The sequence below is a fragment of the Phyllostomus hastatus genome, unplaced genomic scaffold (genome assembly GCF_019186645.2).
Source record: "Phyllostomus hastatus isolate PE091 unplaced genomic scaffold, TTU_PhHast_1.1 phas_scaffold_555, whole genome shotgun sequence".
Lineage (NCBI taxonomy): Eukaryota > Metazoa > Chordata > Mammalia > Chiroptera > Phyllostomidae > Phyllostomus > Phyllostomus hastatus.
The window spans coordinates 11,456,731-11,483,485 of record NW_025334036.1 but is presented as its reverse complement, the minus strand read 5'-3'; the positions used below and the strand labels follow the sequence as shown (position 1 = coordinate 11,483,485).

The window sequence follows — 26,755 nt, the reverse complement described above, 5'->3', positions numbered from 1 at the left end:
CTCTCCGGCTCAGGCCTCACACCCATGGCTTCCGAGCTTCACCTCTAGGCCTCGGATAACCTACAGGCCCGCCGTCCTTCCAAGGAAAGCCTTCCGGAGCTGTCCATTATTGTACCTTGTCACCAAAGAATAATTCTTAATAATTCAGGTGGCATCTCAAATCACCAGGGAAATACTGGGTTACTCAAGACATAGTTTTAGGAAAGCTAGCTACCCACTTCTTGTGTGTGCCGGGGGGAACTTAAATCCATCAAATGAATTCCAGAATATTAACAGAATTAACTATATGAAACGGCACATATAATTGGGGGAGATTACTCGGGTCACGTGATCTTGGGAAGGAGGAGATCTGGTGATTGGTTCCAAGGGACGCCCCCAAAGGAAAACGTTCATAGGTTTGAATACACAAAAATTAAAATTTTTCTAGGTTGAAAAGGCGAAAGATTTATACGATCTGAAGAGAAACCAGAGTATAGGTCAAAAAATAAAATTAAAAAACAAGTAACAATCCAGGACACGTATTTGAGCTATATAAGCTGCCGGACTCAGAACCGTAATAAAGAATTCTTACAAATCAATAAGATAAATTATGAAATCTAAAAATGGGTAAAGGTCCTAGTCGATTCACAGAAGAAAAAACGTAAATGGTGCATATGTATGTATATATATATATTATACATAAATATAAAATTGTGTATATAAGTCGCCCCTTTCCTACCCTTTCATGCAGAATAGGGAACAGGGAAGCAAGCCCTGAGGCTAAGGCCAGGAGAGAGCCTTTCCAGACTGGGCACTGGGCGTTCCTTGGGATCTGGACCTGCAGGCTTGTTGATTCATCTCCCCAATCACTCTGCCTCCCTTGCACTGGAAATAGAGGGTCAGAGAAAATGGCCAATCCCATGGACATGGCCAGAGTTTACCATATTTATAGCATTTAGTATTTCGGAAGCAAGAAGCTGATTAAGTTGCGGGTATAAGCAAGTCACCCTTTCTGATAGAGCTGGGGCTCCAGGTTGTGAGAGTTCTTAGCAGTCTGGGGCATATACTGCACACACAGGACACTCTGTGTACATCATGTTGGGATGCAATCTGGTCAGTGTGGTCCAGGCCATACTGAACAGCAAATGACAAGATGAAGCTCTCACAGTTCGTTTTTGGAATTCATAGCTGTTTCAGCACCGAAACTAGGCCAACTTATACTAGACCCGCTGGCTTTGGTAGGTAAGGGATGTCAAAGCAGCAGCTGCCTGTCTGGACCCAGACAGCATGGCCCTGAGAAATGGAGACCTGACCTGGCTACAGAAAAGCTTCGGTGAAATGGTGTACAGCCTCTCAGAAATGAGAGCCACAGGCTGAGCAAGTTCATGGGCGGCTGGGAAGGAAAAGTGTGGCTCTGAAAGGGAGCCCTGTGTTGTCTCCAAGATACAGAAACAGATGCTCACGTCCCCATACTCAGCAGCCAGTCCAACTAGACCCTTACCAAATGCAACCAGGCATATGTCAATTTCTGCCCCAGCCGGATGCACGTATTACTGTAACAGGAGCCAAATCATGGTATGGAATGATGATTCTATGCAACAATTTTATGATCCCCTACAATGTACGTAGCACACTGTCTACAGTTATCCTAGATCTAAAAGTTAATTCTCTTTTAACACTGAAATTCTGAGACCAAAATTGTTTTGATGCACTTCTCTCATATATATATATAGTGGTATATTGGCACTTAAAATGGACTTACAAAATTGATTTCTAAAAACCCAGGAGCGAAAAATCAATGCAACAAATGCTAGAATAGGATTGTTACTAAAGAGATTCCTTCTGCAATAGCACTACACTGTGATCCTTAGAAATATGCTGTTGTACACTTATACAAAATATGCTATTAATACGCTTGTACAAAGGCTGTACAAGTGCTCATTTGTGAGAATTTTTAGAAAGGAGTCAACTTTAATTCCCTGAGCAACCATGAACTATCCTAATAAATCCAAGGATGCAATCAAATGATGTTCAAAATTACCTTCGTGCAAAATGAAAGCCTGTGACCTTCGTCAAAAGGTTTGCGTTTCATTACTCACCAACTGACAGCCTTCTAGGGAGCTGACAAGCTGAGCGTTCTGACAGGAGAGGATGGAGCCGGCCAGATTCAGCATTACGCACACTGCAGAGAGCAGCATGAAAAAGGTGATCTGGAAGCGAACCAAAGAGAAAATTGATTATTCACCAGGAGAGGCTCCAAGGAAAAAGGATTTGGCTGTAAAAAAAAGAAACCCTTTCCGTTGATCAAATAATTCCACGTGCAACCTGTTTTAAAGGAAAGCCTTGTTTCTCAAGAGTTCAAAATCTTTTCCCTTAAATCAAATGGAAAAAAAAAAAAGCCATTGTCCGTGACCAAGATTTGATCTGAAATCTGTTGTAAAAATATTTTAGAAACTAAACTTGAAAATACTATACATTACAGTCTCAAAATAGTTTTAGAGTCTCAAAAATAGCAACCTATAAATTACTTAAAAAAAAACAAGTGAAAGTTCATTTCTTAGAATGCCTTCGGTATTATTTTTTGTTACTCAATTACAGTTGTCCCACTTTTTCCCCCTTTGCCCTCCTCCGCCCAGCCCACCCCCTACTCCGTCAGTCAGTCCCCACAGCTGTCCATGTCCATGGGTCATTCATACATGTTCTTTGACAAATACCTACCCCTTCTTTCCACCATTATCCCCTGCCCCTCACCCCTCTGGTCACTGTGAATCTGTTCCAAGTTTCCATGTCTCTGGTTCTATGTATTTAAGATATTTTTAATGGAAAATTTCATACCTACGTTTTAAAGCCAGAGAGAGCCGCGTACTGAAGCCCCAGGTACCCATTAGCCACTCTCAACAATTAATCAACTCAGGATCAGCTGGGTTTCATTTACACCCACTACCCTCCAGGAATTTTTGCAGCAAATATCAATACTGTATGATTTCATTATTAAATATTTAAGTGTCTATTTCTAAAATAGCAACTTTTAAAAAACACACCCACTGTCAACTTTATAATTCATTAGAATCAAATATTCAGGTTTTATATTTCTTTAATTACCTCAAAAACTGTTTCATACTCTGAACCAGGTTGCATCAGATATAAAGGAGTTCCGTACTGAATGTTAGATATTTTTAAATTTATGGGTGTTCCCCCTCCACTGTTCTTTTTTTCTTCCTTGAAATTTGCTGAAGAAACCAGTTCAACTGTCAGTTTCCTGTGCCCTAAACTTTTCTAATTGTCCCCCACCATTTCATCTATCTTCATCCTCTGTATTTCCTGAAATTTGGTTAGGTCTACAGGCTTAATCAATGTTGTAAGGTGCTACACACACAAAAAAACACAGCCCGTACAAAGTAGAACACTGATGATTTTGACACATTAATATCCAATCATCTGTATGACAAAAATAAAGTGGAAATGTGAGAAGGCATTTGCAGTAGATGTAACAGAGGAACACACAGAACAAATCAGTGGGAAGGTCTAGCAGATTTTTAAAAAACCTGATGGCAAAAAAAAAGAAAGAGAAAGAGCAGAAGATGCTTCATAGCACTAGTAAGCAAGAGGTTTAAGTCAATACTACAATGGAGTGCCACTTCATACCCACACAATAGCCATAGAGACTAAATTTGCTTAAGGTGCAGGCGGGCAGGTCAGTAAAAAGGACTCTAAAACGTGGGCAAGAGTGTAACTTAACGCACCCTCAAGAGCAACTGGGCAGGGAATGCCTCAAGTCTGCTGCTTGTTTTTGGCTGGAGAAACTCTCACCCAGGCCTATGAGCTGTATATGCCTGCAGATAGCAAAAGATTAGAAATGACCTGTCTAACCTTTAGGGGACGAATAAGCAAACCGTTCAACTTTCCCGCATGACAGAACAATGAAAATGAATTAATTAGATCTACCTGGCTAAATCTCAAAAACAATGTCAAGTAAAACAGCATGTTGTAAAAGGATACGGTATAGGACCAATTTTTAAGTTGGAAATGCTAACAAACCACTACCATACAATGTTCGTGTGTATGTACATATAAAGTATTAAATCACACAATAGTATGACATCCACCATCTTTAGACACCTCTGGGAAGGGTGAGAAGAAAAGGTTTAAGGGCTTGACCTGGCTCTGTAAAGTTTTTTATTTTAAAATCTGAAACAACATGGTAATTCACCGATAGTAAATTATTAACGCCTCTCTGACAAAAGTGACACAACAGATAAATGACATAACAGATAGTGGGTGCTGGGTTATGATTAACTTTCACCAGAAAGATGAAAATATACCAGCATTAGAACTCAGCAGAGGGAAGGCAGGCAGTCACCCCCGAGGCAAGGGGGGCAGTAAGCAGGATGCTGAGCCAGAAAGAAAAGGCAAACAAGGAGGGTTTTTCTTCAAGAACCAGGTACATTCCACCGATTAAATAAATGCAGACTCTAATTCAACACAATTAAATAAAACCCAGTGACCTATCACACCCCTCTATCCCACCACATACCCACCACAGACTCTTCTAGAATATTTCAAGGTGAAGGTGTTGATCAAGTACACATATTTTTTCATGGTTAATTTGCAATATCTTCCACCCCCCAAGCAATTACACTTACTCACCCACTGAATATTTATTTGCTGAATGCCTGTAAATAAACAGTGTTCTGCCAGAAGCTATGGAGGAACACAGGAGACCACGAGCTGTTTTCTGCAGGTTCATTTAATCCATGTAACTATGATGTGGTCATTATTTTCCCCATTTTACAGACACAGTGAGATTCAGAGAGTGTATGACCTACCCCAAACCACCATGCTGACCTAGCACGGGCCACAGTTCAAATGCAGTGTGTCAACCTCAAAGCCGAATACCCTTTTCACTACCCTACAGTGACCTCTCAAAGCTGGAGGGAGACCTAACATCTACCTTCCCCGCTCTTCCTGTTTTATATGCGCTATACCCACCATATACCATGAATTATGTTTTTTCATAAAACCATATAATAGATTAAGAGAATACTGTCATAACTTTTGAACCAGTGATTCTAATTCTAGGAATTATCTAAAGCAAGATAATGAAAGAAAACCTTTAAATTTTTTTCAACTGTTCCATACCAAAATAAATTTATTTTTTTTTTTAATTTAAGGAACAAAGTACCAACTAAAATCCTGGGCCAAGATGGAGGTGTAGGTAGACACACTGTGCCTCCTTGCACAACCAAAACAAGGACAATAACACATTCAAAAGCAAAAAGAACAACCAGAACTGACAGAAAATCGAACTGCATGGAAGTCTGACAACCAAGGAGTTAAAGAAGAAACATTCATGCAGACCTGTAGGAGGGGTGGAGATGGGCAGCCAGGTAGGTAGGACTCGCAGCAAGGAGGTGGCTGGAAGACCAGGGGGTCCCACATTCCTGTGCAGATAAACCGGGAGGAACAACTGGGGAGACAGACTGCGCAACCCAGGGTCCCAGCACGTGGAAATAAAGCCTCAAACCTCTAATTGAAAACACCTGTGGAGGTTGAGGCAGCAGGAGAAGCTCCCAGCCTCACAGGAGAGCTCATTGGAGAGGCCCACAGAGTCCTAGAATATACACAAACCCACCCACCCAGAAGGGCCCAATTTGCTTGTGGGTAGCAGGGGAAGTGACTGAAAACCAGCAGAGAGGGGAGCAAGAGCAAGCTGCATTGTTCCCTCTTGGACCCCTCCCCCACATACAGCATCACAACCCTGACCCGTGGGTTACCCCGCCCTGGAGAACACCTAAGGCTCCTCCCCTTACTATGTAACAGGTGTGCCCAGACCAAAAAAAAAAAAAAAAGGCCCAAATGAAAAAACAGGTCAAAGCCCCAGAAAAAATATAACTAAGCCATGAAGAGACAGGCAACCTATCAAATGCACAGTTCAAAACACTGGTTATCAAGATGCTCCAGGAACTCACTGGGTACTTCAACAGCATAAAAAAGACCCAGGCAGCAATGAAGGTTGCATTATGTGAAATAAAGAAAAATCTACAGGGAACCAACAGAGATGGGCAGGACATCAGGACTCAAATCAACAGTTTGGACCAGAAGGAAGAAAGAAACATTCAACCAGAACAGAATGAAGAAACAAGAATTCAAAAAAAATGAGGAGGGGCTTAGAAACCTTCAGGACATCTTTAAACATTCCAATATCCAAATCATAGGGGTGCCAGGAGAAGAGGAAGACCAAGATATTGAAAACTTATTTGAACAAATAATGAAGGAGAACTTCCCCAATCTGGCAAAGGAAATAGACTTCCAGGGAGTCCAGGGAACTCAGATTCCCAAAGAAGTTAGACCCAAGGAGGAATACACCAAGGCACATCATAATTACATTAGCCAAGACTAAAGGTAAGGAGAGAATCTTAAAAGCAGCAAGACAAAAGGAGAGTTACCTACCATTAGACTGTCAGCTGATTTCTCAAGGGCAAGAAGGGGTGGGAAAGAAATATTTGAAGTCATGAAAGGTAAGGACCTACATCCAAGATTACTCTATCCAGCAAATCTTTCATTTAGAATGGAAGGGCAGATAAAGTGCTTCCCAGATAAGGTCAAGTTAAAGGAGTTCATCATCATCACCAAGCCCTTATTATATGAAATGTTAAAGAGACTTATCTAAGTAAAAGGTCAAAAATATGAACACTAAAATTACAACAAACTCACACCTATTAACAACCAAACCTAAAAAACAAAACAAAAAACAAAGCAAACAACTAAAATAGGAATAGAATCACAGAAATGAGTATCACATGGGAAATTATCAGGGGGGAGTGGGGGGAGAGAGGGGAAAAAGGGACAGAATAAGTAGCATAGATGGTAGGTAGAAAATAGACAAGGAGAGGTTAAGAACAGTATAGGAAATGTAGAAGCCAAAGAACTTTTATGTACAGCTCATGGACATGAACTAAAGGTGGGGGAATGTGGGTGGGAGAGGGTGTGAAGGGCAGAGGGGAATAAAGAGGGTAATATGGAACAACTGTAATAGCATAATCAATAAAATATATTTAAAAGATAAATATTATTCCTGCTCTGATAAAAGATAAAATAAAATCCTCCACACCAGGCACTGTGCCAGGAACTGTACATATACTTCCATCTCCAACTGTCACGTGACAGCACCAGACAGGCATCATCAGGCCACCTTACAGATGGGGAACCATCTGTGAGTTAAGTAACCTGCTGAAATTCCTGTGGCTAATTAGGTGGGGGGGGCAGAATCTGAAGCCAGGTGACTACCTGCTTCCCAATTAGTTGGTCACTAAAGGTTTTAGCAACTTTCCTGTGACCACCCCCCCCCGTCAGAGAAACATATTTTATATGAGGAACCAACCTGCATACACACATATATATAGAAGCAAAACTTCTACAAAACACTACTTACCTGAATATGCAGCATAAACTGCCTTTTTTAAAAAATGCTGGTTTCGAGTCATGAAATTTCTCATGACTTATGATTTTAAAAATGCACAAGGCTTAATTCCTTCAAAGATACAGTATTTATTATAAGTATAGTACAAAAAAAATCTAAATGGAACTACAAGGTTAACCACAGAGCTGAATAATTATGCATGTAAAAAATTGTTATTTGGCTAAAACACATTTTTTTGAATGATGTATGTTTATATAGGTAAATAACATATAAAATAGTTGTGTTGACCAAAAAGGATATGAACAATTATATTTTTATTGTTAAGTTATAAAGCTTTTTGGTTTTCCTTACAAACGGGGGTAGTTAAGAAGCCATGTAATATCCACTTTGCTTTTATTTTCTTGGCACCAAAGCACTTGACCGGTGTCTTTTGTTCTGATCACGGTGCAGTTTTCCAATTAGTTCTATAACGCTAGCCAAATTTTTACACCAAAAAACCCACACACAGAGTAAAACAAAATAAATGCTCTCCTCGTATTTTTATAAATGAAAATTGGGAACCAAATACTTTTTACCAGTAAAAAAAAAAATCAAAAAGTAAAAACCACACACGAAAGTTTGCAAACATGTCCGAAAGCTACACAGATGTACGCGTTACAGAAATGCGCTGCCTCCTGCCCACACCCCTCCAGGCCTGGGCTCTCTGACCCCTGCCCAGGGACTCCCCGGACTGTAAGATTTCAAGAGGAGGGGGCCGGGGCGCTGGCCGCAGGTCTGGCCCGGTCCTCCTCATCTGCCAAAGCCTCGCAGTACTGGGCCGGCCAATCTTTGGGGTCCTGGTTGTGGACTTTGGCCACGAACTTGAGCACCTTCATCTTGCTGGTCTCCAGGTTGGTTCGCGGGCCCCACTGCAGCTCGTAGTCCACCGGATCCGTGTGGGGTATCCGCCGGTACTCCAGGTAACGCTGCCGCACAAACTCTTCCGTAATGAGTTTCTTTGGGTCTCCGAAAATCAGGTGCTTCTTTGTGGGGTACACCCCGAGGCGACGCAGGAAGTCCCAGACTTCCGTCTCCTTGACGGTGTTGCCCTTCATGAAGATGAGCCCCAAGACGATCATGAGGAGGCCGGTGGTGGGCGTGCCCTGGTCGCCCCTCACCTCGGCGTCCTCCTCCACGGGCTCCAGGGTGTTGATCAGGATGTAGCTGTTGCTCTTGGGCTCCAGTTCCACCAACTTGTACCCGAACACGTACTCGAGGCGCTCGGCGGCCAGTCTGAGGAGGTTCGGAAACACATCCTTGTAGTCCCCGATGACGTGCTTCAGGATGTCGGACCGCTTGATGGGGATCTTCTTCTGGTCTTTGATCAGCAAGAACTGCACCAGCTCCGCCACCTTCAGCTCCAGCTGCTTCTGGGTCCTGGGCCCCACCGCGGGGCCAGCCTCGGCCCGGCGGGCGCCCTGCGACGAGGACCCGCGAGGCTCCTGCGAACCGAGGGCCCCCCGAGAGGTGCTCGGGGCCTCCTCGGCGACGCCGCTCCTCGAAGACCGGCTGTCGCCGCCGCTCCTCGAAGACCGGCTGTCGCCGCCGCGGCCCCAGTCCCGCTCGGCCTGCGAGCTGGGGCGGCCCCGGCTCCGCGGTTTCTGCAACATGACGCCAGCGGGGGAAGACCGGGGCGGACTTCAGCGGCCGAGCGGGGAAGCTCTCAGTAACGGGAACTGGCAACTAGACAGGGGCGCGCGGCGGGAATTGTGGGCCCGCGCCCCGTACGTCTGGGCGGGGCCACAAAGAGCGCGCATTGCGTCACAGAGACTGCGCGATGCGTCGGAGGCGGAGACTACGCGTTGCGTCATGGAAGCGACGCGAGGCGGGCTCGGCGTTTCCGCGGTTGCAGCGCGTTCGCGCGCGTCTCTGCGGTTAACCGCGGTGGTACTTGTTAGGCTGGAATTAAAAGTGTCGCCTTGACCAAACCATGCCCGTGGAGGACAGGCGCCGAAACTCCTGAACAAATGTGCGGCTAGGTTCAGACCCAGGACAGTGCGATAGAGGACGAATATCAGTAGGGTTAAAATCGGGAATGTTTTTAGATGGAACGCAATGAATGGGAGAAAAATAAGGTAGAGAGGAAGGCAAGAGCCTGAAAGTAGAGTGAAAGCACTTCCTTCTACACAGAGCTGGACGAACGTGAAGAAAAGACCTAGGGGACGCCCGGTTTGCTTTGCTTTGGCCACTCCCTCCCTTGCTCAAGTTTAAACCCTCCCAACCATTACCACCAGTTACCTTCTCATGCCACTAAGAGTCTATTCTTGGCTCGCTAACAGAACTTTTCCCCATCTTTTCATTGTTTCGGTATTTATGTTTTTGCATTAAACTCCCATCAGCTAGACAACTACAACCGAACCACCGCTTAAAGTACATTTCAGTGAAGTGTTTTTGCTTGGTCAAATGAGTTTATCTTTCGGAAAGCACCCTATCATGTAAACTGCCTTGGGCCCACAACCATAATTATTGCAGAAATGGGTAAGAAGGATGCTACAGAAACTCGCACTCAAGAGATTACCATTTAATGTTGGGCATTGCTGATCAAGTATTGCAATGATGTGGATCTCTTAAATTTAATTTTTACTATGTCAGCCTTATGGGTCGATGAGAAAGAAAAGGGTACCAAAGGGTATCATCTCTCATAATCTGTTATGTGTGCAGGTGTGTGTGTGTGTTTTAATTGTCAACTCGAATAGCCAATATGAGCCATTTCATTAACCCAAACTATCTGGAATCTGCTATTATGAAGATCTTAGCAAATGTGTTCCTCTTCTATTTTCTGACTCACAAAGAAGAAACTGAATTTCCCTGTCTTTTTTTAAAGCTACCCAGAAAGTGGGTAAACTCTTTAATGAACCAAATCAAACTCAGTTCCTCTTTAATGCAAATATATTCAAAGGAAAGCAATTCAAGAACATATTATTTGAATAACAGCATCAAAACACAATCTTATTACAAATTTCATTAAATGTTAGTCCCCTAAGTTTTTGTTTGTAATTCAATATGAAAATGCAATCTTATAGTGGCACTAGAATTGCAATATGAAATGCAAGATGATATTCTATGTTATCATGCAAGTATGCTAGCTAAAATCTGGTAAACAATGAGTAATAACTTTCTGTTGTACACAAGATCTAACAATATACCCCCAAGCATCAGTCTTTATGACAGAAGCCTACTAAGAAAAACAAATATATCATCACAACATTCTTTTTTTTTTCAATGAGAAAATGCATCTGCTTCAATTTACTTGCAAATTAGAATTTGGACTCAGGTTCAAAGAATGCTCCCGCAGTGAGAATTCTGTGAAAACTCTCCCCCTTCGAAGGATCAGTTTAAAAAAAAAAAAATCAGCAACCAGGAGATAACAGAGAAATGGAAAATAAGATGAAAGCCAGTGCCCACCACTGGGCTGGTATTTTTTTTTTTTTCTTGCTGAGGTGTTCACTTAAATTACCACGCAGGCTCTGGGTCAAGCTACCCCCTGCAAGTGTGTGAATGAAAATCAGCAGTGTCTGTCAATAGCATCTTTAGCCAGACAGCCGATCGTCATACTGGACATGAGTGAGAAACGGTAACAGTTTTAAGTCTCTAAACGCCTCTCTTCACTGTGTCCAGAAGAATGTGAGGGAGACAATATAAACAGAAGCTGACTGTACTAGAATGAAGGTCAGGCATTGCATGGAGGAGTCATCCAGATGCACAGTCCACCTCAGACACACGAAGTCTTGGGTGTTTGGGAGAAAATGGTTGTGGCGATGATGTTAATAACAATAGGAACACTAATAATATAACAATAGCTACTGATTATTACAAAGGGAACTGTGGTTAGACCCTATTCTAAGTGGCCTTCATTTAATCCTCACAACAAACTTAGGAGACACATGCACTCCTAAGGTTAGGAAACAAACCTTACTCCTTTCTGGTTCCAAATCAACGAAATAAGAGCCAGGCTTCAGGGCACTAAGTGAGACAGGTTTGCCAAGTACCTAGTACAGGGCCAGGACACAGCAGGTGATAATGATTTGCTTCTTTCCGGGGGGGTTAACGTTACGGAAAACGTCCATAGGCTCCACAAAGCATGGATACACAAAAATCAGGGAAAGGTTTGAAAATAAATATATCATGGTATAAAGTTATCTTCTTTTAATTTTTATTTTACTTATTTATTTTTAGAGAGAGGGGAAGGGAAGGAGAAAGAGGGAAACATCAATGTGTGGTTGCCTCTAGTGCTCCCCCTACTGGGGACCTGGCCTGCAACCCAGGCCTGTGCCCTGACTGGAAATCGAACCAGGGACCCTTTTTGGTTGGCAGCCCTCACTCAATCCACTGAGCTTCACTGGCCAGGGCTAAAGTTATCTTCTTTTAAACATGAAATTCAATGTTTATTTTCTTGTTTTGGAAGATAAATGAAAAGGCATATTTTGAATCACTGTTAACATCACAGTTACGCCCTGATGCCGCAGTTATCCACACGCAAGTTTTCAGTAAATTCAGCGTGATTTGAATATGACATTTGCAACTTTTCATTCAGCATGGAAAGTAATAAAGACGAGTGGTTAAAAAGAGAGAAACATTTTCAAAGACACCATGTTAATGACCTTAACATTTTTATTACTAGACCCAAAAGAAAAAAATTAAACGTTCTTTGAGGCACTCTGGCCAGGTAGCTCAGTGGGTTAGGGCATTGTCTGGATATACCAAGGTTGTGGGTTCGATCACCACTGGTCAGGACTCATACAAGAAGCAACCAATGAGTGCATCAATAAGTGGAACAACAAATCAATGTTTCCCTCTTCTTCCCTCTCGTCCCCTTCCCCTCTCTCTCAAATCAATGAATAAATTAAAAAATTTAAAAATTCTTTGAGGCAAACACTAAAACTAGTTAAGATTTCAAATGCATTGAGCAAAGAAATGCCTATGACCAATTAATTGCCCTTCAGATGTCTCTCCGTAATTAATTGCTTTATTCCCTCGCCTTGATCGCACACGCCTGCCAAGAAGCTCTGTCTTTATTATCTACTGAATCCTCCTCTTCATTCCCTGGTATTTCTTGCAAAACTGAAGGAAGGTTTTATATTTTCTGACATTAACCTAGTGGGAGAAGCAAGGACTTCCCGGGAAGGAAAGCAATGATAAGACCACGCAGCCGCCGTGTGTGAAGTGGCTTTGCTGCCTGCCCCGCAGAGCAGACCGGACAGCACGTGAGCAAAGGGGTCGGAGGTCTGCAGGGAGCAGGTGCTCTCTGGGTGGGTGGATAGTAGGAAAAGCAATCCAGAGTTTATGTATATATATTGTATATACATACACACATATATTTTAACCTCACTTAAGGATATTTTTTAAATTATTGATTCTAGAGACAGAGAAGGGAGAGGCAGGGAGAGAGGAGAGAGGAGAGAGAGAGAGGGAGAGAGGTAGAGAGAGAAACATCAACAATGATCAGTTGCCTCTTGTACGTGCCCCGCCCAGGGATCGAACCCACAACCTAGGTATGTGCCCTGAGTGCGAATCAAACCCTCAACCTGTTGGTGCACAGGACTAAGGTCCAAGCAACTGAGCCACCCATTCAGGGCAGCCATCCAGATATTTGAATGGTTACAATAAAATCCCTGCATGAAAACTGTACTTCAACAACAATTAAAATAAAAATAAATAAATAAATCCCTGTGTCCACTCACTCGTAACAAAGACCCATTCTGGGGAAGTCCCAGATAAAGGGCTGCCTAGAACGACATGCTGTCCTGCCGAAAGAAGACTAAGTGGCCACAGAGCTGTCCTTGGCTGGCGGAAGGGGGTGAGGAGGTGGGACTTAAACACAGCTCTTCCCGAGCGACCATGGCAGCCGCCTGACCTACAAGCCTAATCTTACTTAGACTCTCTTTTCTAGAAGTCTAAATCTGCCAATTACCCAGGGCCTTTGCCTTCTGGAAATCACTAAGATCTTTTAAGTTGTAGAATTACCAACACATAAAGTCTCAACAGTGGCCAATACGTTTCTTTTTATTTGCTTCGTTTTTACCCCCTGGGAGACCCAGATTGCTGCTCTGCCTGGCTCTCCTGCGTGCACGTGATGCAGGCCAGCCACCGAGACTGGTTGAGCACTCTCTTAGGGATTCGTATAGTCTCGTTGAGCTAATAAGCTGAAGGGTGGGAGCCCAGCCACCTCTGCCTTGCCTTGGAAATAGTCTGCCTCAGGGGGAAGCCACCTCAGAGGCGACTGAAGAGGCGGAAACGGTTCCGATGCTGCCAGCTGAGTCCCTGGTTCCTCACTGCTTAGAGGTCGGGAGGCTGGGGCTGCCGAGTTTCTTGGAGCATCTATCTGCTGGCGACACGAGGTTTTGAACCTGGCTCTGTTATTCTTTGAAGTGACACAGCTGTGTGACTTCTAGGACACACGGAGGTCTCCACTTAAAACCACTCTGTGGCAATGAGTCTTCAACAGTGGCTGAACCTTTGGAGGAAATGGGGGCTCTGGCCATTCCTGCTGTTCCCTGAGTGTCGTCCTGTGCACCAAAAAGGTTGCAGGTTCAATTCCTGGTCAGGGTACATCAATACCTAGGTTGTGGGTTCATCCCCGGTCCAGGCACACGCAGGAGGCAACCAGTCCATGTTTCTTTCTCTCCATCCCCACCTCCTCTCCCTCTAGAAACAAAACAAAACAAAATTGACACTGTCCCGGTCCCTACACCACCCCTGCCCTATCAATTGTAAAATGAGACAACGTGGTTGGCCAACCCAGTTGCCCCTCCCCCACAAGGGAAACCGGTCCACACTGTCTGCTTCCGTCTCTTCTGGTCGATCTTCCACAGCCTGAAGGGGTCTACAGCAGTCCTGGCCACCAGCTGGCGCACGCCGGCACCGGGGAAACCCCTGCCCAACAAAACAACCCAGAGAAGCACACTCACACGCCGCCACCTCAGAAGTGCAGGGGTTGGAAGGAAGGAGACAGCCAAACTCTAGAACAGATGGCTACTCTGGAGCAGAGCTGATAGAGGAAAACAGAAATAGGCTGTACAATAAAACACAGCGAGAACAGAAGGAGGCATTATTGCGGCACGACAGAATGCTTCTAGAGCAGAATAATGCTTTTTAAATGGAACACGTTCGCAGAGGTACTGCAGCGGAGCACCGCCCCTGCTGAAAACCAAATTACTGTTTCAGGAGGCCCCGCTGAAGGCTGTGTCCCACAAGATGGGGACCAGAAGTTCGTGAAATAAAAGTCACAAGGGAAATAGCAACATATAAAGGGTAGAAGCAGGAGGCATCATTTGCAAATGATACAAGTTGGGGAATAAGAAAACATACGACAGAGCGAAAAAACCACATCAAAGAAAAAGCAACACCAGGCCCCGGCCAGGTAGCTCAGTTGTTCCCGTGGTCCCCAAGAGGTCCAGGTTATGGGTTTGAGCATAGTCCCCCATGGGCCAAGTTTGCGGGTTTGATCCCCAGTCAGGGCACATACAAGAATCAACCAATAAGTGCATCAGTAAGTGGAACAACAAATCCATATTCTCTCTCTGTCCCTCTCTCTCCCCCTACCTTCCCTCCCTCCCTTCTTCCCTCCCTCCTCCTCTCTCTCTGAAATCAATGAAAAAAAAAATAATAAAAGCAACTCGCATCTTCCATTTGAAAAGGGCTCTGAAATGGCAGAATTGACATGCAGCCTGGCAAAATTTCTGAATGTCAAGAAGGGAAAGAAAAATCATACAAGCTTCCAGACAAAAAAGAACAAGCTGTTTGCAGAAACAATCAGTTTAATGTCACATGTCTCCACGGCAATCCTGGAAACTAATGGACAAGGAAATAGCACTGAGTGAGTAGGGAGAAGAAAAGAACCGCCATCCACGGATGTTCCCCCAGGGCACGATATTATTATGTCCGTCCACAAGAGTGGATTATTGGACGTGCCGAGTGGCAAGCGTCTCCCTGGGGGTCCAGTATATGCTTGCCCAAACCTGACTAAACAGGAACCCAAAGGGAGGTGGAGACAGTGTTGGGAGCAACTGTGAGGATGATCTTACAATGTTCATTTTTATACCTTAATAGACAACGACAATGTAAATGTAAATCACACTATCATTGTTGCTAAGGATTTTTTTTAAAAGATCTTATTTTTAAGAGAAAAAGGAGAAAGAGAGAGAGGGAAATATTGATGTGAGAGAGAAACATCAATAGGTTGCCTCTGTTACAGACTCCCAACCAGGGACTAAACCCACAGCCCAGGCATGTGCCGACTGGGACTCGAACCGGTGACCTTTTGCTTTGCGGAAAGATACCCAACCCACTGAGCCACACTGGTCAGGTTAGGATTTTTTTTAAGACTCTTTTTATGTTTCATTTACATTAATTAGTTTTTTTTTAAAAAAGATTTTATGTATTTATTTTTAGAGAGGGAAGGGAGGGAGAAAGAGAGAGAGAGAGAGAAACATCAATGTGGGGTTGCTGAGGGCCACGGCCTGCAACCCAGGTATGTGGCCTGACTGGGAATTGAACCTGAGACACTTTGGTTCGCAGCCTGCACCCAATCCACTGAGCTACGCCAGCCAGGGCTAGGATTCTTGAAATAGAAGAAAAACCTGGGTTCAGCCTGTACCCAGCCCATCTCAGCACACTCCAGGAACAGGGAAAAAATGAGGGAGATGGAGTGAAAGAAAATTGGTCCTCAGGGTCTGTTCCAAGTGGGGCGAGGTTAAGGAGGCACTGCAAATTATTTAGGGTAGGGGGGGTGCTGTTTGTCAAGCCCTGACCCCTCGGTCCCAAATCCACCGCTCTCCCGTGCTGTAAGCTGCTTGTCTTTGGTCCGGTGCCCTCCTGTTGGATCCTTCCAATGAGAGGCATCGGGAGGGGGCTGAGAAGTAGGGCAGGGGGAAGGCCTTGCTCCTTGCCGTGTGCTTGCGATTTCTGCAGTGTGGGCCCAGCAACACCCCCGCCTGCCTCCAGCCTCTATCACCACCAACCCTGTGCCCTCACAAAGGCAGGGACAAGAGCTAGGCATGCTCCTGCAGGTGTCAAAAGGACAACAAGAGAATCTCATGCATGGCGTCTGCTGACACTTGAGAACAGATGAAACGGGCAACTTCTTAGAAAAGCGCAATCCAACAAAACCGGTGCAGGAAACACAGGAAGTGTGGGAGGCTATGGGATCAGTCACTCCCAACCTCCCTGCAAGGGAAACCCCAGGCCCAGACACACCCACGGTGGAGTCTCCCCGACACTTAACAGAAGTAACGCCGGCCTTAAATAAGTGCCTCTGGAAAAGAATGAAAGGGCCTACTCCCACTGTTTTATGAAGAAAATCTAAGCTTAATATAAAAATCTGGCACGGACGTTTTGGAAATGAAGATGCAGGCTGAACCCCTGAGCCTCTGACAGATGAAACCAAGAGATGCCGCAGAGGAAGGCGAGTTCGACCTGGGAAAGCAAGCTGGTGCAGGGTCAGTGGAGAGGATTCATGGTCTCCACAGAAGGAAGGACATCTCTCCAATGGTTATCTCAAAGGAGACAGGACAGTCATAAGAGAAAACACAACATCTATCCATGATTTTTATTTTAAAAAATTTTAACTTTATTTTTAATTGTATTTTTGTTACAGAACAGACCTGTGGGTGGTGGGAGGGGGTGGGCAAGATACTATTACCGAATGGGACCCCCTTCTCCCAGGGTCCCCCTGTACTAGGTTCGCCTTGCCCACTGCCAGGCAATTATAGCTCTCAATGTCAGAGATTGGTGAAAAGGAAAGGAACTATTTATTCAAAAGTTATATAGATCTAGGAGTAATGACTTGATGTCTTCATAATAATCCTAAAGTCTCTTAAAACACCCACAGACACACACAGTCCTTCCTCCCCCACTTTGCCCAGTACAGGTTACCATATCTCAGGGAGAAAAAAGAACTCCGTGGCTCTGGCAGCCCCTGGTTCTTCCCAGTAATCCGTGCTCAGATGGCGGGCCTCCCGAGGTTCCCAGCACCATCCACTGTGCCACCGGGATCTCCAGTTCTCAATCCAAACCCATGTGGCACCTTCTCCTGGCCCACCAGCAAGAGCCCTGTCACCCCTTCCCTTCCTGCAGCGTCTCTCCTGCCTTCTTCCAAACTGCTGAGAGAGAGCTCTGCACCGCTGCTACATCTTGCTTTCCGGTTTCCTAAGCTGTGTGATGAAGGGAGCCCCAAAGCCGCTTGGTTCCAACTCTCACCAAACCCGAGTGGTCCCCTAACTTTGCATGGCTGCTGAGTCTGGATTTAAATCTCAGTGCCAATCTTCCTCTGCAGCCCCATTTCCGACTCCTCCCATAATCGGCTACACCTGCTAGCATTCCCTTATTTTTCCAGCCTTTCTGGGCTGCCATAGTAAGTCAGGGCAGGCGTGGCCCCATGGCACGGAGCCAATCATCTCCAAGCTCTCACGCAGGCGCTGTAACCAGAGGGAGCTGCCTTCCAGTTGAATCCTGGGTGGAAGCCACTGCCCTCTCCCTGGCTCAAAGCAGGGCCATGGCTATTTAACTATCCATGAAACCAGTCAAAAGTTACAGATCTGTTTAATGGCCATTCCTGAGGTTATTTGCAAAACTGTTGCTATGCAGAACTGCTCTCAATGGCCCTGCTCCCTGTTCAGACATGTGGGGGTGAGGATATCCTACATTTTTAATATTTCCCGGATACCCTGAGTTCTAGACCCCGTTACAAATTCCTATTTGGGGCCCCCCCCGGCTGCACCATGTTACACTTCTCCATCACCACTTATTCCCCCCTTCTAACCTCCTTTCCTGCATTTCCATGCTTTTTAAAAACCCTAACCAAGCAAGAAACTTAGCAAATCAAGACAGAAGGACATTGAAACAATCACTACAGAAATAGCTGCAGGAAACCTCACGCTTTCTTATGAAATATTGAAAATGCTCCCTCTGAGATCAGGAACAAGACAAAGCAATCTGCTATCTGTCGTTTTACTGGAGGTCCCAGCCAGGGCAGTAAGAAAAAAGAAATACAAGTTAGAAAGACTGAAAAGAAAGAAATAAAATTATCTTTCCCCCCAACAAATAACATCATTTTATATGCAGAAAATTCAAAGGAATGTACAGATTAATCATGAACATTAATCGGAGAATCTATCAAAGTAGTTAAATGCAAGGTCAACAGACGTAAGTCAGTTTTATTTCTATTTTATGACAAACCGAGAATGGAACTAAAATACACACCACATGTGCTACATTTCCTCAAAGACAGCTGTCCCACTGCGTCCCCTCCCATGTGTCCCGCTAGACTGCAGCGTGGGCGGCTGCTCCGCCCCCCCCAGAGGTACGGATGACTTCTCCACCCCCTCAAACTCGGACTGACATTGTGACTTGCATTGAGCAACAGAGTGTAGAGAAGTGACATCCATGTCTTCTGCTTTTGTCCTGCTGGAACAGACCCTTTCCTAGCGCTCTCCTCACCCTCCTCACCGTGTGCAGAAGCCCCGCCCACCTTAGCCTGCAGCCACGTTCTGGATATAAGAGTGAGGCCATGTGGACTGGCAGGCTTCCAACAGCCATCATCGGGGCCCTGTGACAGGGGGGACTCCAGGCAAGGGCAGCAGAAGTAGTATCCGCAGAATCATCAGGAGTGAGAAACTCTTGTTGTTCTAAGCCATTATGTTATAAGGTGGCTTGTGGCAGAGCAACAGATAACTGACACACTCACTATGCACAACTCGCCGAAACAATGATATACACACATGCGTATTTTATCAGACTAGAGTCTGATAAAGGACATGCAGTGCCTCTATTCGGAAAATGAGAAAGTGAAACCAGGTGAAAACACCAGGAAAAAAAATTAAAAAATAAGAGAAAATGATAAAATGATAAAACATTATGGAGAGACACTAAAGATGACCTAAATAAATATTCACAGACTGAAAGACACACACACCGGTAATAAGTATGTCAACTGCCTCCGTATTGATCTACAGCTTTTACAGAATCCCATCTAAAATTCCCACAGGATTTCTTTGTAAAATTTGACAAACTGCCTATAAGTTTCATATGAGAATGCAAAAGGCCGTGAATAGCCAAACAATCGTGAAGAAGAAGAGCAAAGTGCTTACCCTGTTGGACACCAGATTTACTTACAAATTTATGGTCATTAAGGCAATTTGGTACTGACGCAAGAACAGACAGAAAGGGTGGAGGATCCAGGAAGTGACCCATCGGCACAGGAGGATGACATCACACCGGCACAGGAGGATGACATCACACCTATGCAGGAGGATGACATCACACCGCAGCAGGAAAAGGACTATCCTTTGGATAAACGGCCCTGGGTCAAGTGGATATTCCCCTTGGAAAAGTAAGACTCCATTTCCTGGTTATAAAAGTCAGTTCTCAGTAAATTTATAGTTCTAGGTATGAAAGGGAAAATAATAAAGCAACTTAAAGATAATGCAAGAGAAAAATCTGTGACCTTCAGGTAGCAAAACTTTTTTCTTAAGATGCTGAAAGACCATTATGTATGCAAAGTGTATATGTGGGTATATCTGCATATGTGTGTTATGTGTGTATTGTATGAACATGTGTACATTGTGCATGCACTTATCTGACAAATTACAGATAACTTGGCAAAGGGCTCGTTTCCAGAATGTATAAAGAACTCCTGAAAACAAATGAGAAAAATGCATACAACACGAAGGAAAATGGGCAAGAGTTCTTATTGGTCCCCGACAGACAAAGGTATCCAAATTCCTAATGAAATGTGAAACGGTGCTCACATTAATAATCAAGCAGGTGCAAAATACAACGGCGATGACGTACCACGACTTGCCCGCCACGTGGCTGAAACGAAATGACGGTGACACAAGGTACAGGTGGTGTGGGGAAGGGGCAAAGCATTCGGACGCCGCTGGGGATTATGGGAAGGGCAGGGCCACTGTGGAGAACTAATTGGCATTATCTGCTCAAAGTCCCTGATCTGCATCAGGTAAAAGCCAAAACCCTTACGATCATCCACCAGCCTGCGCTCGAGGCAGCCCCTGAGCCACCTCTAATGTCAACGCCTCATGGGTCCCTCCCAGGCTCCCTCCAGCCACGCACCTCCTTGCTGCTTCTGGAGTGTGCCCAGCACGCTGCCACCCCAGGGCCTTTGCACAGGCGGTTCCTGAGGCCTGGATGGGATGTTGCTCCCCGGGTAGGTGGTCACACGGCTCACTCACCTCCTTCAGGTCTCCAGCACAACGGAGTGCCTCTCACATTCTATTCAACAGCACCCCATTCCTCCTATTCCCTATGTCCTTCCCAGCTTTCCATTATTATTATTATTATTATTATTATTAATTAGTTTAAGTCCTCACTTAGGGATATGTTTCTTGATTTTAGAGAGAGAGAGGAAGGGACAAAGAGGGAGAAAGATTGTCCGGTTGCCTCCCGTATGCACTCTGACCAGGAATTCAACTCACAACCTAGTCATGTGCCCTGACTGGGAATCGAACCCACAACCTTCTGGTGCATGGGACGATGCTCCAACCAACTGAGCCTCCTGGCTACGGCTCAGTTTCCTTGTTTTTCACTGTAACACTTACTGGCATGTGCCATGTGATTTATCTACCCATGTTTCTATCTCCCTGAACTAGACAACGGTTTCGTGAGAATGTCTATTTTGTTCATTGCTCTATCCCAGCACTCAGGACATTTCCTGCCACACAGACGGGGCTCAAAAACATTCTGTTAAAGACTGACCACCTGAGAGACACCTGAAATGCTGATTGACATGCTCTGTGCTCAGCTGGAGCTGGTACACTGGCTTGCCTCAGTGGTGGGTACCTCTGTGTCCCCAAACCTATGGTATTTTTCACGTTAGCCATGCATTTCTACAGAAAGGACTCCCTCAGCCCCAGCCAGAGGATGCTTGAGACCTGCAGCCAGTACTCTGGGAGCTGCAAGGAGCAGGCAGAGATGCAGATGGAGGCGTGGCCTCCCCCTGCTCTCCCAGACTCTCCCTCAGCCCCACGTGACAGAGACAGCTGGTGGTCACAGAACAATCATGTGCATGTGCGTCCCTACAGTTCCCGCATCCCTTGCAGATGCGAGGGACCATGTGGCCGAGTGTGGCAAATGGGCCAGTAAGCAGCAGGATTTTGTCACCTCTGGTCGGAGACGCTGAGCAGTGGAGAGGCATTCTGCAGCTTGTAGGAGACATTTGGTGAGCAAGAAATGAACAGTGGCTGTGCGGAGCCATTGACATTTCAAGGTCTTTGTTATTGCGGTGTACAGTATCTCATCCTGACTCTTTTCCGTATGTCCTCACCTTCCTGCCTGAGCTGCAGCTGCCTTCTCTGCAGCTTCCTCTAACTTCTCTCTTCTCCCTTCTTTACCTCTGGGGGGTAAAGAAGGGCAATTTCTTAAGTGCACAGTCTCAGCTGGGGATGCTGATGGGTTGGACTACTTATCACACAGCCTGGAAACCAATGCTCTCATTTTGCCTGGCCCATATCCTGCCTTCAGAGACATCCAGTGCCTCTAATTTCTGAGACTTTCTCAGGCCATAATGTAAAAGTCAGCCTGGCCCCCCTCCATGCACCTCAGAACTCGGCAGAGGGGAGAAAGCAGAAAATTCAGCCAGCTGCCAGCCAACGACACACTGTCCATCCTTCGGAAATGCTGCCCACATTTCCCATCTGCTCGTTTCCTCTTTGTGAGTTGGAATTATTTTTATTCTTTTTTTTTAAAGACTTTATTTATTTATTTTTAGAGAGGGAAGGGAGGGAGAAAGAGAGAGAGAAGCATCAATGTGCGGTTGCTGGGGGCCGTGGTCTGCAACCCAGGCATGTGCCCTGACTGGGAATCGAACCTGCGAACCTGGGTTCGCAGCCCGTGCTCAATCTACTGAGCTACGCCAGCCAGGGCTGAATTATTTTTATTCTTGTACTTTCATTTTACCGGTGTTTCAGGAGGAAGGCTGATAAATGTATATTTATTGACTACTTATTTACTTTGAATATTTATTGTGTCCGTAATGTATATAATTATACTTAGTCACAAGACAAAAGGCAAACGCATATTAAGTAAGTTTGTTCCAGGTTGTACGTAATCACTTCTCAAAATGATATCACAATTCATATTCTTCAATTTCTTTGACTCGACTACCACACTAAGAAATCATTACTTTCCTAAAAGTAATTTTAAAAAATATTTTATTATTTTTAGAAAGAGGAAGGGAAGGAGAAAGAGAGGGAGAGAAACATCAATGTGTGGTTGTCTCCCACATGCCCTGTACTAGGGACCTGGCCTGTAACTCAGGCATGTGCCCTGACTGGGAATCAAACCAGCAACCCTTTGGATTGCAGGTCAGTGCTCAATCCACTGAGCCACACCAGCTGAAGAGATCTTTATGGAAAATATAAAACGTGCTCTTCTCTGTCCTCTGGCCAGCGATCCCTGCTTCTGTCCACCCTGCCCAGTCTCGTTCTGTATTATGTTTATGGGTATTCACATTTTTTTCTAAAATGCATAGCTTATTTTCCTTTTTAATTAATTCTATTTTTATTAATTCAAATTTCTTTTGAAACCCATGTTCCTTAGAAACCTAATTTCTTTTGAAACCTAAAAGGCATACACATGTCTTTTTTTTTTTTTAATCTCCCGATATCTCCTCTCCACTTCCTCCTACTCCATCTCCTCCGGTAATCGCCAAAGTGCTGTCCATGTCCATGAGTTTTTTTCTTTTTTCCTTTTCTTTTCTGCTTATGCCTTAAGATATGTTTTCTTAATTAAGAATAGCCATAAGTCATCTGAAAAACACTCTCTATAGAGTCTAAACTCAAAGATCAGTTTTGGTTGGAATTATCCCTGAGAAAAATTGAGCGTCTCCAAGCATTTGCCTGCCCTGACCAAAAAACAAACAAACAAACAAAAAACAAACCAAACCACAGTAACCTGTTCGGAAGATGTAATACAAATCTAAAAAACCAAATTGACTGCACACAGACATGGAGTAAATGGGGGATAATAATGACATTCAAAAGGGACTTTTTTTGCCTCGTTTTCAGTGAGGACTCAGGGCCCCTGTTCCACAGGACAGCAAACGACGCAGCCCCTGGCAGGGACCCCCCTGGAGGGCCGGGTGGGTTTTGGCACCTCTCAGAGGTCTTGGGTGGAGTGGGGGCAAGATGAGTCAAAGTCAAAGCAAGCCCCCCTAACTCTGCTCAGATGGTCTGCCCTCCCAGGATAACCTAGAGTCAGGTCAGCTGGGGTCACTGGGTCGCCCTCAGCCCATGAACCCAATGCAAGGGGCCCTGCAGACAAGCAGGCACCACAGGAAGCAATCCCGGTGCGATGCCGGTCTTAAGATCGTGGAAGGGCAGATAAGGCGCTTCTCTGATAAGGTCAAGTTGAAGGAGTTCATCATCACCAAGCCCTTATTCTATGACATGTTAAAGGGACTTATCTAAGAAAAAGAAGATTAAAAATATGAACAGTAAAATGACAGCAAGCTCAGTTAATAACAACCACACCTAAAACAAAAGCAAAAGCAAACTAAGCAAACAGCTAGAACAGGAACAGAACCACAGAAATGGAGATCACATGGAGGGTTAGCAACAGGGGAGTGGGAGGAGGAGAGAGGGGAAAAAGGTACTGAGAATAAGTAGCATAGATGGTAGGTAGAAAATAGGGGGAGGGCAAGAACAGTATGGGAAATGTAGAAGCTAAAGAACTTATGACACATGGACATGAACTAAAGGGGGGAATGTAGGTGGGAGGGGGTGTGCAGGGTGGAGGGGGGTGAAGGGGGGAAAATGGGACAACTGTAATAGCATAATCAATAAAATAAAATTAAATTAAAAAAACAAAATCGTTCTATCACTGAAAAAAAAATCGAGGCATTTGGAAATCAATGTGGTATACTTGACTTGGGGAATAAATGACTGGTAAAGTAGATAAATAAACATCAAAATAGGGAAGATTCCAAGACAGAATGTTCTGGAATTGCAAGGCTCCCAGGTTGCTCAAAGATACCAAAACCTTTCTTCTTCCTTCTGGGAAACACCCTACTTGCACCAGCCCCCTTTTTCCATTTTCTGTGATAGGCATTTAAAAGATTGGCAGGGGGGCAGGGGAAAGAGATGTACTTATTTCTGGCAAGCAGGAGAGGGTTATAAATATGCCCATTCTGAAACTATTATGAGAGCGCTTCGTTAATTTCTCATTCATTTGAAGATCGAATATAAAGTAGTCTGGCTATGGATGCGCTTAAACTTTATCACCTTCCAGGAGAATTCTTATTTGCCTTCAGTATAAGTGACCTGCGAATGCCCATTAAAATAGCAAATTCTCATTTGCTGCCGTGTAAGTGAGCCGTGTGTGTTTTCAAACCCGAGCATCTGTATTTCCCCCCGCCCCAGCCGTATCCTACTTTAAAATGTTGGTCAATGAGGATGTTGTATCTCAAACTGCAAAATGCAAAGATGGATGAAAAGCTCGTTGTGATACATTTAATATACTTTTGGATTTTTCTTTTTGTCTTGGTAATCAAATGCATTTCCTAAAATGGCTTTTCTTGACTTCAAGAAAGAAAGAAAGAAAAAGGAAGGAAGGAATTTTCTTTTCATTTTTCTTGTGGGGTCTTATCAGAAAACAAGCCTCCAGCAAAGCCTGTGTTATCTGAGGCATCTGCAGAATACAAATGGAGCCGACACCACACACACACACAGAAAGCTCGGGGAGAATGGACGTGGGTTTAGAGAGAAACACACAGTCAGACAGAGACGCAGGGCTACCAAACTCCAGCTCCCACGAGGAGTTCTGGTTTCACGGACAATCACACCACCCTCTGAGGCTCCAGACTCAGATGTGACCTTTAGCAGGAAAATTGTAGAACTCTGCCCACTTGCTGAGAGTTTTTCTGGCCATCTGGTCTACTATAAATAATAGTAAGATCACAGAAAAGCAGACAGGACAGGGAACCAAGTCCTCTGATTATCAGAAATTTGTGTTGCCAAGAACCTGGAGGGCCCACGTAAACGTTTTTCTGCCTTGGCAAAGAGAAAATACTGAGAGCCATCTAATCTTTGTTGGATGAAGTGAGAACTTTCTGTGCTTCAGGGAAGTCCCTAAAGATTAGCAATGATTTTTCTCAAGTTTTGTTAAATGAAATACCTTTAAAATTTTTTATAGCAGTTATTTATTTCAGAGGTGAGCACTGCAAAGAAAAACTCCTTACGTAGTCCATAATCTTACCACCAACCCTCGCCCCCTGAAAAACCTTCTGGTATTTTAAAACAAAAAGGAGTAGCAAAATGAAAAGATTCTAACTGTGCGGAAAAACACTAAATGAAAAGGGGAGGCCTACTGAGTTGCCTGTAGTCCGACCAACACTTCCATCGTGGACAGTGTCTGCTGACACCACGACTGTGTGTCCACACAGAAATACTCATCTATGTAGAAATTATTTTCCAACAGACAACAAAAGGGCATACTGGACTCTGTCCTGTACCTCGATCTTCCTCATAATAAATCTTGTGTAGGTTGATGGGTAAAACGCTCATCAAAAACATGTGTATATCAACAACATATGTATCTACAGCTCTGGCTGGTATGGCTCAGTGGATTGGGCACTGGCCTGTGAACCAAAGGGCTGCCAGTTCAATTCCCAGTCAGGGCACATGCCTGGGTTGTGGGCCAGGTCCCCAGTAGGGGGCGTGAGAGGCAACCACACATTGGTGTTTCTCTCCCTCTCTTTCTCCTTCCCTTTCCCTCTCTTTAAAAAGTAAATAAAATCTTTTTTTTTTTTTAAAGACAAAGGGCATAACCCTGCCTTTTCTATACACTGGAAGAGTTCGTGTTCAACGGTACAATTTCTTCCTTCAGTGTTCAGTAGAATTCCCTGGTAAAATCAATTGGGCATGAAGTTTTCTTTCAGGGAAGGTACTTAATTATGATTCAACTTCTTTAATAATTAGTTGATTGATCCCTGGCTGGGTGGCTCAGTTGGTTGGAGCATTGTCCCATACATGGGACGTGGTTGTGGGTTCAATCCCTGGTCCGGGCACATACCTGGGTTGCAAGTTTGATCCCTGGTTGGGGCGTGTATGGGAGGCAACCAATTGATGTTTCTGTTCCTGAATCTCTCTCTTTCACTTCCCCCCTCGTCCTCCTCCTTCTCTATTAAATGAATATATCCTTGGGTGAGGATTAAAAAATAATAATTAGTTCATTGAAATTTCACATTTCTCTTGTGTCCGCTATGGTTGCTTGTATTTTTCAAAGCATTCCTCACTTAAAATTTTCAAATGTATTGTCATAAACAGGTTGATAATACCCTCTCATTATCTTTCTAGTGTCTCTGTA

The 26,755-nt window shown here is 44.5% G+C and overlaps 2 protein-coding genes across 8 annotated transcripts in view; both read right to left on the bottom strand.

The window, feature by feature from the left end:
- The window catches only part of FAM189A1 (family with sequence similarity 189 member A1), a 189,937-nt gene that overhangs the window by 41,721 nt on the left and 121,461 nt on the right, over nucleotides 1-26,755 (bottom strand). For all 7 annotated transcript variants that reach the window (XR_006784031.1, XM_045824756.1, XM_045824761.1 and 4 more), the window contains exon 3: nucleotides 2,079-2,189. Coding sequence is in view for 6 of the 7 variants with exons in the window: in XM_045824756.1 (XP_045680712.1) it covers nucleotides 2,079-2,189 (111 nt within the window). In the remaining variant the exon portion in view is untranslated. The remainder of the gene's footprint in view (nucleotides 1-2,078; nucleotides 2,190-26,755) is intronic.
- On the bottom strand, nucleotides 7,504-9,160 carry NSMCE3 (NSE3 homolog, SMC5-SMC6 complex component). Its single transcript, XM_045824763.1, has one exon. The coding sequence runs from the start codon at nucleotides 9,046-9,048 to the stop codon at nucleotides 8,140-8,142; it is 909 nt and encodes a 302-aa protein (XP_045680719.1). The 5' UTR covers nucleotides 9,049-9,160; the 3' UTR covers nucleotides 7,504-8,139.